The 13,059-nt window shown below is 56.8% G+C and overlaps 1 protein-coding gene across 1 annotated transcript in view; it reads left to right on the forward strand.

Annotated features, from left to right (window-relative positions):
• The window catches only part of ZBTB46 (zinc finger and BTB domain containing 46), a 45,862-nt gene that overhangs the window by 11,708 nt on the left and 21,095 nt on the right, over positions 1-13,059 (forward strand). Inside the window, exon 2 of the mRNA XM_081033261.1 lies at positions 7,564-8,527. Coding sequence (XP_080889387.1) covers positions 7,597-8,527 — 931 coding nt within the window. The 5' untranslated portion in view covers positions 7,564-7,596. The remainder of the gene's footprint in view (positions 1-7,563; positions 8,528-13,059) is intronic.

The following is a 13,059-nucleotide window of genomic DNA, read 5'->3' on the forward strand; positions in this document are numbered from 1 at the left end:
TCTACCAGCACTTACTGTGGGACGTTTACAAAGTAAGATTGCAACATTGCATGTTTAATGCACAAAAGTTGTTATAGTTGTGTTGATCCCGAGAGCATGCACTGAGCCTGTTCAGCATCAGAAGTGGTCCCTGTGGGGAGCGGCAGCCACACTCAGGTCACAGTGTGTGCTGTCGTGAGGGGCCCGAGAGGCTTCCTGGAGAAGGAGGCAGTCCGGCCAGGAGGGGCTCTCCGTCCCTCTTGATTCCACACAGAATTTGCCTTTCCGGGTCTGACCTGTTATATGAGCACTTCTGTACAGCTGGATGCCTCGTGCATAACCTGGATGAGCTGATAGGAGTTTAAAGGATGAGCGTGGTTTAAAGAGGAAAGGTCCAGTGTGGACCTCACAGGAGGTGCAAGGGAGCACGAGCAAAAAGTGGTGACCTCTTCCCTTTTCCCTTCCCCTCCCCACAAAACAAGAAATTCCCCAGACCAACTTCCCACCCGTGGAAGGAAGCAGAGAAAGGGGAAGTTCAGAGAGCTGCCCTCAGGTGGGCACACAGCCCTTTATCAGAGGCCCTGCCAGGTCCTTTTCTGTGCTCAGGGCCCCAGGCCACTGTCCCATGTGCTGGAAGCTGAATTAGGACAACTGGGAACCCTGCTGATGGCTGCGCTTGGCGCTGGCCTCTGGTTTCCCGTCTTGGTGGCTGGTGCCCCAAGCACTCTGAGGCCTGGCACAATCCTCAGCAAGCCCCAGCTCTGCGCTGGTTACAGAGTTTCTCGTTGGCCTGCCCTCGTCCCTGTCATCGTTACTGTCCTCACCCTGCTGTCTGGCCAGACTCCCCGTGCACAGTGCTCTCGCGCCGCTGGGTTTGGCTCCACTCCGCCTTTCCTGAGGCTCAGGCACATTGTCTCTCACGGTTCTGTGGCCAGCGGGGCCCGGGAGGTGCTTCTTCCGTCCCGGTGACACTGGTGGGCTGCAGTCCCCGGCTGGGGCGGGTGGCTCAGCGGTCTGGCACCTCAAAGGGTCAGGGCTCGGCCTGGCCGTTGGAGTGGCTGTACCTCTCTGTCCACACTGTCTCAGGTCTCTGCTCCTACAGCGAGTAGCTGGGCACAGACCCATCCAAATGCAGAGTGGGTGCCACTCCTTAAGGCTCAGGCCAGAACTCGGTCAGTCCTAAGCCCGGGTCAGTGTGGGGGGGCCGCCCGAGGCCCTAAACCCTGACCCAGGCCTCCCCAGGCCTGACTGGTGTGTATCCCCCACTGGGAAGCGGCCCCCAGCCCAGCCCCTCCCCTGCAGCACCTCTGTGCTGACCTGCAGGCACTGGGCTCTGGCTTTGCCCTCTTGGGGAGCCCTGTCTGGGCAGGTGGGCAGTGACCTCAGAGGCTTCTCTGCACAACTGGGGCTGATATGTAAACAGATTGGGGTAACGTGTGAAGCGGATGAGATCCTGGAATTCTCCTACAGTTGGAATTTCACTGGTCCAAGGCACAGGGCCGTGTGACGGGAGGCAGGGCTAGGAGGCAACACCCTGCAGTTTTTGGAAAGGAGGGCTCTCTGTGGTCAGGGTGGGGTGCCTCAGAGAGGAAGTGACATGTAAGCAGGTGGGCAGGCACTCCAGCCCTGACGGAGGTGAGGGAACCGAAAGAGGCCTCAGAAGCAAGGAACGGGAGGGGCCGGGCAGTGGGCAGCTGGCCAGTCACAGGTTGGCATTTTTAGGTCACGCTGGCTGGAGTTGGGAGATGTCAGGTCCAGCAACCAACGGTGTCAGCCTGTGCTCACAGAGAAAATTCGCACAATAGTGCTTCCCATCTCGCATCTAAAGACTTCTTAGAGTGTCTTTCCAGGCAGCAGCTCACTTTAACTCTTAAATCGGAATCATGAGTATAACAACAGGGTGCATATGATGCCATACAGTGATGGCTCATCGCCCACCGCTGTGCCATAAGCTGGGCTTGCCAGCACAGAGGACACGTCGGAGTGGGGGTGGCGTCCCCTCCACACAGCCAGACAGAGCCTGTTCCGGTGGGACGGGGACCGAGGGGCTGATTTCCGGTGGCGACAACGACCGGTGTTTTCTTACACACCGAATTACAGAATTACGCCGCTGGCTTCGGCAGTGTTCCTGGTATGTAAGAATGTGTGGGTGTGCTGACATTTCTTCTCTGACCATCCCGGAACCTGAGAAGGGTCTCCCCAGCCTCTCTCCAGCGTCTGATGGCCCCTGGGTTCAGGCAGCAGCACCGTCCATCCCACCCTCACTGCTCTCCCTGCGCATCTGTGTCCACACCTGCCCCTGGACGGGGTCAGGACCCACCTCAGTGACCTTAGCTCAGTCCCATCTGCAAGGACCCAATTTCCAAAAAAGGTCATGTTCTGAGGTCCTGGGGTTGGGACTTCAGCACTTGAAATTGGAGGACACGATTCAGCCCGTAACAAATGTCAACAAATTGACACAGTTGTGTAGTTGAGCAAGAAACTTTCCACAAAATCAGGTTTCTGATAGCTCTACTGAGGTGTAATTTACATGTAAAACTGCTCTCATTTAGAGTGTGATGGATGAGTTTGCGCACAGCCCTGAAACCACCAGGTAAAGGTGTCCCTCCCTGGAAGTCCCCCAGCCCTGGGAACTCACCCCTCCCAGCCAGGGCCACTGCTGACCTGCCTGTGCTTCCCTCTGAAGACTGCACTTTCTAGGCTTTCATGGAAAGGGGCTCATACACTCTCCCCTTGGCTTTCCTGCAGCACAATTATTTTGAGATTCATCTGTGTGTGTGTGTGTGTGTGTGTGTCTGTGTGTGACGTTTAGCCGGGCACAGGGGTGGGAAGGTGGCAGAAGTGCGTGTCCCCCTTCCCGCGGAGCATGTCCCGCTGTTGGGATAAACCTGCCTGTTTATCCGTTCACCTGTTGATGCACATTTGGGTTGTTTCCAGACTTTGCCTTATGAGTAACGTTCCTCGAATGTCTGTGTGTGATCCTTGCGTGGCCGGTCTCCACTTCTTGGGGTGGGTTCCCAGTGTTGGAATTGTTGGATCCTATGGTGTTTGTTCAACTATTAAAGACACTGCCACGTTGGTTTCTTGTGTTCCCACCAGCTGCCCCTCAGCCCCCTGACCCCGTGTGGTCACCCTTCTGCTTGTGATGGGCATGTGGAGACATCTCACTGTGGCTTCGCTTGCGTTTCCTGAAGGGCTGATGAAGTTGAGCGTCTGCCCGTGTCTGGCCATCCGTGTATCTCCTTTGTGATGTGTCTGTTTGAAATGTGACCCTTTTTTTTTTTATTGGAGAAGGGGAACAGGACTTTATTGGGGAACAGTGTGTACTTCCAGGCCTTTTTTTCCAAGTCAAGTTGTTGTCCTTTCAATCTTAGTTGTGGAGGGCGCAGCTCAGCACCATCCCTTGCGGAATTTGAACCGGCAACCTTTGTGTTGAGAGGACGCGTTCCAACCAACTGAGCCATCCGGGAGCTCAGCTCAAGGTGCCCTGTTCAATCTTAATTGCAGGGGGCACAGCCCACCATCCCCTGCAGGACTCGAGGAATTGAACCAACAACCTTGTGGTTGAGAGCCCACTGGCCCATGTGGGAATCGAACCGGCAGCCTTCGGAGTTAGGAGCATGGAGCTCTAGCCACCTGAGCCATCGGGCCAGCCCGAAATGTGGCCCATTTTTAAAAACCTCACCAAAATAATTATGAAGACCAGTTTTTAGTGTAGTAGAGTGACCGGCTCAGACGTCTGCCACTCACCTCCATCCTCGTGAGGCCATGGGGAGCTGCTTGGCCACCGTGACCAGGCTCAGACGGGGTTCGGTCCTGCGAGGGCATCTTGCTTCCAATTTAAAACATTTGTTGCCTTTCATTTTAAGGAAAACTTTAAATAAGTTAAGCCTAGCTGATATGCAGAAGTTAGAAGTCAGAGAAGGTGAGATGAAGCCTGGTGTGAAGCACTTTGAGAGGGAATGACTGGACCTGAGGGAGGAGCCTGCTGGCCAGCAGGTCCCAGATCCCTGCACAGACCTGACGCTTGTGTGGCTGGAACGGGGACACAAGGTCTAAATTGCAGTTTACACTTTTATTCTAACAAATTGCCTTCCTGGTAGAGCTCCTTAGGGGCAAAAGAAAAAGTCACCCCATCTTGCTCCCGGAATTAAGACTTTGAACACACGGTGCAGCGAATGAAATATATTCATAGCGGTCTTCTCATTTCATGGTTCGTGTGCATTTTCCGATATGGTGATTTATTTGGCCTTTGCCCATGAGGCATTGGTAGCTGAAAATGGCACCGAAAGCCTCAGGCACATTGCCCTCCCAGACAGGCCAGGCCTGCGGCTGGCACCCCTTCCTTATGTGGCTGCTTTGTCACGTGCACTGTCACCAGGATACTGGTTGTCCGTGGTGGGCATGGGCCAGCTCACGAGCCCCTGGCACTGTTCAGGCCTACGTGACTCTTGGGGTTTGGTCTGCAATGTGGATTCAAGTCGGTTTGGTGCCAAAGTAGTTGTTTCACAAGTGGTTCTGGCTGAAACTGAAGTATCCTGAGATTAGTGAGTTGTAAATAAAATAAGTAGTAGAGAAACTACAGGAGAAATAAAAGCGGGGAGTTTGGGAACTCAGCATTGAGATGGTGCCACTGGCAGGTGGTGCTGGCATCACTTTCGTGCCGTCTCAGGAAGCAGCGCTGTGACAGGTGTCCCCTTTGCCCCTTGGTCTCACCCAGCCCTTAGCTTAACCTTACAGTGACCGGGCATCTGTGTCCTTTCATGGACCACAGGCTCCCCTCTGAAAGGGTCCCTTACTCATGAGGGTGCCACATCTGGACCTTTGGGTGCACGAAGGTGCTGTGCGCTGTGCCCTGTGCGTCAGCACAGAGATGACAATCAGCTAACCCATGCACAGGTGTGTCCCCGGGACAGGTGTGTCCCCGGGACAGGTGTGCCTCCATCAGACAGTGTGCACCACCAAGGCAGCGCAGGTGCTCTGCTGTCCTCGCCCTCGTGCTGTGAGTTTAGTTTCAAGTGTGTATCTCACTTGTCAGTGGTTACATGACACGACTGCTGTTCTGCCCAGGGCACTTCCATTTTTAGGGTCGTAGCTGCTGAAAGGCAATGGCAGCTGGCCACAGGGCAGCCGCTCTTCCTCTACGGCCGGTGGGTGGGACCCCCGCCATCGTCTTCCTGACGCTGACAGTCCTGACTGAAACGCAGATGTGCCCGCTCTCCTGGAGCTTCTTCCCCAGGGTCCATTCCGTGCATCTGCTGGGTTTCCACAGCAGGCTGAGCTGTGTTACAGGGTCATTCTTTTAGATTCCTTGTCTTTTTCACAGACAGGCAACTTTTTCCCTAGTGAAAGTTGTACTGTTTTCTTACTACCACATCTCTATGCAGTACACAGCTGATTTTTAAGCGGTCCTGGTTGAACGATACTTTGTTTCGTAACTTTCCATAGGGGTTGAATTTATTTCAGCCTTGTGAGGTCGTCAGCGGCACCGGGCTTTCTGCTCCTTGTCAGTGCCCGTCCTAACTCTTCAAGGATCTGTGGGCAGCAGGTCGTTCAGGTCGGAAATCAGATTGTGTGACCTGCACTGGCTCATTGCGTCTGTGCCTGAAGCCGAGGTCCTCCCATCACAAGGAAGGAGCCAGCTACTGCCACTCCACGTGGAACATTCATTCAACTGATGCCTTGAGTTTAAATGCTTAATTTCCTCACCTTGAAGCATGTTTTTTCCCTCTCCAGGTGTGAGGGCAGAGGCCACACCTGGATGGAATGTCTGTCCTTGTACCGACTCGGACACAGGGTGGGGGCCAGATGCTGGGTTGTAATCCCCTGGTGTCGTCTGCAGGCACACGACCCCTCCCTGCAGCCCATCTGAACATTCTTTGTATTTCTCCTCTTCAGTGGCCTGTCCTCATGGGGGACAGGCTCAGCTGCTGTCACTGAAAGGCTGGCACGGGAAGAGGCGGCATGTTTACTTCCTGCCTTCGAGTCGGGGGGCCAGTCGGGTCCGAGGTCTGGTGCTCACTGTGACCCCAGTGCCTGGGCAGCACCAAGCTGAGGGGGCAAGTGCGGCGGGAGGTCACCGGGCCTGGGCTGGGTGTAGTGGCTCCACGGTCACAGCACGCGCTCCCAGCGGGAGAAGCAAAGGGGATGTGGGAACGGCTGCCTGTGGGAGACGGACTAAGTGAAAGCCTTTTGCGCTTTCCTGCCTCAGTTTCCCAGCCTGTGAAACGTGAAACAGTAACTTTTATTCACAAAGCCCTTTAAAAATGATTTTGGGTGATGTTTAAAAACACGTTGTGATGACTAGAGGAAGGCCTGTGTGTTATAACAAATTTGAGCAAATAAAGGACTTTTTAAGCTAAAACGGGCAGAGTGCCCCTCTCGCCCTCCAGCCTTGGCCCCAGATACAGACTCTCCCTGCACTGGAGCAGCGTAGGCTTCTCCCATTAAACACATTTTGGGTGAGCGCTGCTGCTGGACGAGCTGGAGAATGGGGCATTTCACAGGGAGCACCAAACTCTAACAACTCTTTCTCCAGGAGTATTGGGGGCGAATGTGTCCCCTCAGAATTCATGTGTTGAAGTGCCTCAGAGTGTGACGGAACCTGGATGTAACTAGCTAAGATGAGGTCACACTGGGGTAGGGTGGGCCCTAATCCAACAGGACCGGTGTCCTTATAAGAAGGGGACACTGGGACAGACAGGCACTCAGGTACAGTGCCGTGTGAAGATGGAGGCACAGACGGGTGATGGTTCTACAAGCCCAGGGGCTGTTGGCAGCGGTGGCAGCAGGCGTGCTGGGAGCGAGTGGGCTGCCGACTCCGTGGTCCGGGACTCAGGCCCCCAGGCTGTGCAAGAACACAGTTCTGTTGCTTAAGCCACCTGGTCCGTGGCACTTGGTCCCTGGGAAACCAAGGTGGGCAGCAGAGAAAGGCTGAGGCAGGAAGGCTGGGAGACGCAGGCGAGGAGCCCAGGGCGGGAGGGGTGCCCAACGGGAGATGGTTCTGTGCCCCAGGAGTCTGACCAGCTGTTTCCTGAGGATGGTGAGGTGCTAGTCCCCTCGCGTCCATTTCACTTACTGAAAACCTCCCCTGGAGGCCGGGCTGGTGCCAGGAGCCCGACGCAGGCTGACTGCCTCTGGAGCTGGCTTGGGCTGCATTCGGGCAGTTGGTTGGGTGACGGCGGCGACAGCAGCTTTTGGTGGGGAGTCTGTGTCTGTTGTTATTAAGGCTATTCCTTCTAGGGTGAGGGATGAGGACAGGCATTGTCTAACCTGGATGTGCCCTGGGGGTGAGAAAGCCACTTCAGCTACTGACAGGCGCTTTCCTTGCTTCTGGGATATCTGCATTTTGTTCTGCGTTTGCTGCGTGTGGGATCCTGTCCAGGACTCCGTGTCCATTATGACAGCGGCAAGCCTTCAACCCAGGGCCTGCGCTCCCACTCGCAGCCGGTGGAGGCCCGGCGCCCCCTGGCAGGGTGCTTGGGTGCCGTGGTCACGCGCCCCAGGAGGCCTGCCCTGCGTCATCCCCGCCCTGCCCGGCGGTCGTGCCCACTGTGGTAACTCTTGCCTTCTTCTTGTCCCCAGAGTCTGTAGGAGAGGCAGTGGCGAGGCTTCCCCATGAACGACCGGAAGGAAGACATGGAAATCGCGTCCCACTACCGGCGCCTGCTGCGCGAGCTGGACGAGCAGAGGCAGCACGGCGTCCTGTGCGACGCGTGTGTCGTGGTCGAGGGCAAGGTCTTCAAGGCTCACAGGAATGTGCTGCTGGGCAGTAGCCGCTACTTCAAGACGCTGTACTGCCAGGTGCAGAAGGCGTCCGACCAGGCCACGGTCACACACCTGGACATCGTCACGGCCCAGGGCTTCAAAGCCATCATCGACTTCATGTATTCCGCCCACCTGGCCCTCACAAGCAGGAACGTCATCGAGGTGATGTCGGCGGCCAGCTTTCTGCAGATGACGGACATTGTGCAGGCGTGCCACGACTTCATCAAGGCCGCGCTGGACATCAGCATCAAGCCGGACGCCCCGGACGAGCTGTCGGAGTTCGAGGTGGGCGCCCAATCTGGCAGCGGCACGGACGCGCTCATCTCCGCTGTCATGGCCGGGAGGAGCATCTCCCCATGGCTGGCCCGGCACACGAGTCCCACCAACTCCTCAGGGGACTCGGCCATCGCCAGCTGCCACGAAGGAGGAAGCGGGAAAGAAGACCAGGAGCCCAAGGCCGATGGTGCCGACGACATTTCCTCACAGTCGCTGTGGCCGGGCGATGTGGGATACGGGTGTCTGCGCATCAAGGAGGAGCAGGTGTCACCCCCGCACTACGGGGGCAGCGAGCTGCCTTCTGCCAGGGATTCTGCAACCCAGAGCTCCTTCTCTGAACAGGCTGGAGGGGATGGCTGGCAGCCCACAGGCCGGAGGAAGAATCGGAAAAACAAAGAGACCGTCCGGCACATCACGCAGCAGGTGGAGGACGACAGCCGGGCCGGTTCCCCGGTGCCGTCCTTCCTTCCAACATCTGGGTGGCCGTTCAGCAGCCGCGACTCAAGTAAGCCTTCGATTTGTCACAGGCGGGGCTCAGACCCTGTCAGGAGCCAGTGGCCCAAATGCTCTGTGTGTCGGTGGCCCCGTGGCTGCTCATTTTGTAGACGAAGCAGCACATTTCCAGACTCACATCTGCAGCTTCCCGTGGGTCACCTCCTCGCACAGTAAATTGGTGTGAGCACAGGGAATGTGACCAACGTGTCCCAAAGGCCAGTACAGTGTCGGTGTCACCGACACACACGGGTTGCCTGGTGCAGCTTTTCTGGAGCCCAGGGTGGCTTGAGCTGTGGGATCGATCTCTGGAAAAGTGGGTGACACTTGGAAGGAGCCCCCAGCATGAGGGCTGGGAGGTGGGCTTTCCCTTGTATTAGGAGCCTTTCAGAAGCACTGGTTGGGTAACTTAACTTTAAAAGATTTAAACGTTAACATTTTAAAGGTGAGAACGTGCATTAAATGGTGTGACTGAAGGGGGGGGCACCAAAGCTTGCCGTCACCTGCCTTCAAGTCTGGATTTCCTGTCAGCAGACTTGTGCTTTGGTCACTGTCATAAATATTGAACAAAACGTCACCTGCATGTGTTTGGTCCTCGGTAAAAAGTTTGCTTTTACCGGGGGCCCTTGAGGACGTAGGGCCATCGAGCTCCTGTCACGACAAGGGGCCCTTCCTACTTGCCAGCAGGTGTGGCTTCCGTGGTTCAAACTAACTGACGTGGGGCTTTCTTCTTGCAGCCACCGGGCTACAGTGCAGTGTGGGCCCCCCCCATTCTGAGACTCTTAGCTGTGTAGAAACTAGTTTTCACTGTGGAGGATACTCTGTCTCTGTCTCCCGGACTAGTAAACAGCAAATGAAATGTTTACTAAATGCCAGGTGTCCCTCCCCCTGCGGAGAATAGTTACATTATGTGGAGTTTTCTGAGTGGCAGGAGGGGCAACAGGCACATGGGGCAACAGGCACGTGGGGACGTGAGGGCTGTGGCGGGGGCGGGGGGGCGGGGAGCTAGGGACCAGCAGAGCTTGGTCCAGAGCGGGACAGAGGCTTCTTAGCAAGTAAGTGCCCATGGAGGGCGGCCCCTCCAATAAGCTTAGAAATCAACAGAGTGAATGGATGCAGGTGCACGAAGGCAGCAAACTGCCCTGAAAAATGTCACAAATGCTAAGCATGCTGTGTGCTCGCGACACTCGGTCCCCCGCCCGGAAGGCTGCTTGGGGCTCCTGGGTGGGCCCCAGTCCTGCTCTCCTTAGCAGGAGGAGTGCTGCCCGGGCCTGCCCCCACCTCCCCACACTGTAGCTTTACTTTTTGTCATAATACACGCATACCATAAACTTCATCCTTTCAACCATTTCTAAGTATATACTTCAGTGGCATTAAATACACTCACTGTTAGGTAGCCATCACTGGTATCCATTTCCAAACCCCTGCACTTACCTCACCAGTTGCTTTGACAAGGGTCTCTCAGCCTGGCTGGCTGCTGCTGCTGTGGGGCCATTCTGGGCACTGCAGATGTTAGCAGCGACCCTGGCTTCTGCCCACGGGATGCCAGTAGCAACCCACCCCCAGTTGTGACAACCAAAAATGTCACCAGACATTGCAAATGATCCCAATGGACGGCCCCCCAGAACTGTTGGACTTTAACTGAACTAAGAAGTCTAGGTGTCTGAGCCAATACGAAAGCCACCCATCCTGCTAGCTGTGACGAGAGGGACAGCAGTGTCCCCGCCCGCTCCTCTGTGCTCTTCCACCAGCACAATGACACCTGAAAAGCAGCAGTGCCTGCTGAGTGACGGACAGGGCACCCCTTTGCCCCTGTCACCCGCGGGCTGTGGTGCCGGAGGCCTTCAGATTAGAGTCACCGACATCAGAAGAAATGTCGGCTCCTTCCGCCTGTGGGCTTGATGTTTTAAATGCAGTTGTCGAACAGAAGGTGTTTTTAGAATCCAACAAGTGATTTCGGCTGGTACTTTTGTTAACGTCTTAAGTCCCTTGGGTTGTCAAGGCAACTGTGAGCCGCTCCTGCTAGATTATTCCGAGTTGCTAAGAGGAGGACGTGAGCTTGTGGGCTCGTGTGGGACGGCTTCTGCCTGCCTCATGGTGGCCTTTCCTTCACTCCTGCCTCCTGGCCCCCGGTGGGGTTTACAAGTGTCAATTGTGCTCCCCAGTGGGGGCCAGTTTGTTTTCATTAAAGATTATTACGTCTTAGAGAAGAGTATTTTTATTCTCGTCCTGCTGGTAGGAGACAAGGGCCGTCTGCAGAGAGACTTGTCAGGTGGTTCCCGCACGTCATTTACGGCGCTGGATGTGGACACATCCCGATCCCTCCGTGTCCTCACCTGGATTTGTGGTGACTCGGACCTGTCAGCGTTTAGAGTGACTTTTTTCTGAGCTAAAGGCCAAGTGTGTTCTAACCCAGCAGCTTGTGAGGAAGCGAGCATTGGAATTCACACCTGATCACAGCCGCGGTCTGGGACCCCAGGGGTGGCTCAGAGCCTTCCACTCCTAGTTCAGAAACTGGCACAGGAAGAGCCCAGGTGCCTCGTGCTGACAGCCTGACATCCCGCACATCCTCACATCCCTAAGCGGCTCTGCAAACATGAGGCTCTGGAGCTGGGTTGGAAGGTGTGGGTTGGTAAAGTGCATGTACCTGAACCGAGATGGTTGGGCCAGGACAGTGGGAGCATAAGACGCTTGGAACCACAGAGCAGACGCGGTGGGTGAGCGCCTACCCCAGCAGTGCCCCTGGCAGCTTCCCTCCTGCTGGGGGGGCAGCAGATGGCTCAGTGCCTGGGGTGGGGACTCCTCTCGCCGCCCCGGGACAGTCACTGGGGCTGAGGGAGGAGCTGGTCCGAGGCTGGTGGCCTGTCCGCCCTCCTCAAAGGTGGGAGGGAGGAGCCATCGTCCTGATCGTCAGACTGTCCTTTAGGACGCAGCACGAAAGGACTTGTTTGGAGAAGCAAGACCTTGTGACGTTAACTGACATGCCGACCTGATTGGACCATGAAGAATGAAGGGGGTGCACGTGCCCCGGGTTCCCGTCCTCCTGCTTTTGGGGAGAGTGCAAGGTGCTCTGTCCATTTGCGGAAGAGGTCATCTCTCGGTCATCTCTGTTGAAGAAAACCGAAGTGAGGCCGCATGCTTTGCCAGTCCAGTGGGGCTGGTCCCAGACCTGCCTGCCGGACTCCGACTGACGGGGCTTTGGGCTTCAGCTGCTGCGCTGCTCAGGCCTCAGCTTTGAGCCCCGCCGACCCACTCAGGTCTGGGTGTTCACCGACCCCCACGCGCTTTCCCTCCAGGTGGGAGCTGTGACCTGGGGTCCATCCTGGCCTGTCGGCTGTGCCCTCCAGAGGGACGTCTGGCCGAGGCCGGGGGCGCTGACCCCCGCGCGCCCTGTGGCCGGCAGTCCTGGCAGCTCTGGCTCCTCCACGCCGAGGCCACACGTTTGAGTCACCGCCTGCGCTTGTACTTGCTTTTGCTGAGTGGCCAGCATAGCTTCTTCTGCCGCCCAGGGGACGCCTTACAGAGCTGGGGGGAGCACTGCCACGCGCCCAGAGTAAGCTCTGAGGGGAACTCAGTGCGTCCTGTGCTGACGAAGGACGAGGCCGGCCACGTGGGCGCGCTGCCCCGCGGAGGGAGGGCAGCGCGCTCAGCAAACACGCACTCAAGGAGCCGCCAAGCGCCTGGCGCTTCCGCCTGGACGTGGTGGCCGGTCACCGCGGGAGGCGGCGTGCTGGCGCGTGTGGGGTGCGGTGCGCGCGTGGCGTGCTCGTGCGTGTGTGGCGTGCTCGTGCATGCTGCGTGCCGTGCGTGCTCGTGCGTGTGGCGTGCCCGTGCGTGTGTGGCGTGCCCGTGCGTGTGTGGCGTGCCCGTGCGTGTGTGGCGTGCCCGTGCGTGTGGCGTGTTCGTGCGTGTGTGGCGTGCTCGTGCGTGCTGCGTGCCGTGCGTGCTCGTGCGTGTGGCGTGCCCGTGCGTGTGTGGCGTGCCCGTGCGTGTGTGGCGTGCCCGTGTGTGTGGCGTGCTCGTGCGTGTGTGGCGTGCTCGTGCGTGTGTGGCGTGCTCGTGCGTGCTGCGTGCCGTGCGTGCTCGTGCCTGTGGCCTGCCCGCACATGATGCGGTGCTTGCTGGTTGTGGTGCGGAGCTGCTCCCCCCCCAACATCAGCACCTTGTCTTTGGGAAGTGTCTCCTCAAGGCTCTGTCCAGTTTTCACTGGTGAGTTGAAAGTTCTTTGTTCTGATTACAAGTCCTTCGTCAAGTATGTGTTTTGCAAACATGTCTATGGCTCCTTTATACTTAACAGTGCGTTTTGAGAAGGATATTTTATAATTTTTTTTTTTAAGATTTTATTGGGGAAGGAGAACAGGACTTTATTGGGGAGCAGTGTGTACTTCCGGGACTTTTCCAAGTCAAGTTGTTGTCCTTTCAGTCTTAGTTGCAGGGGGCACTGCCCACCATCCCTTGTGGGAGTCGAGGAGTTGAACTGGCAACCTTGTGGCTGAGAGCCCACTGGCCCACGTGGGAATCGAACCGGCAGCCTTCGGAGTTAGG

Source organism: Rhinolophus hipposideros (assembly GCF_964194185.1).
Source record: "Rhinolophus hipposideros genome assembly, chromosome: 22".
In the NCBI taxonomy this organism is placed as follows: Eukaryota; Metazoa; Chordata; class Mammalia; order Chiroptera; family Rhinolophidae; genus Rhinolophus; species Rhinolophus hipposideros.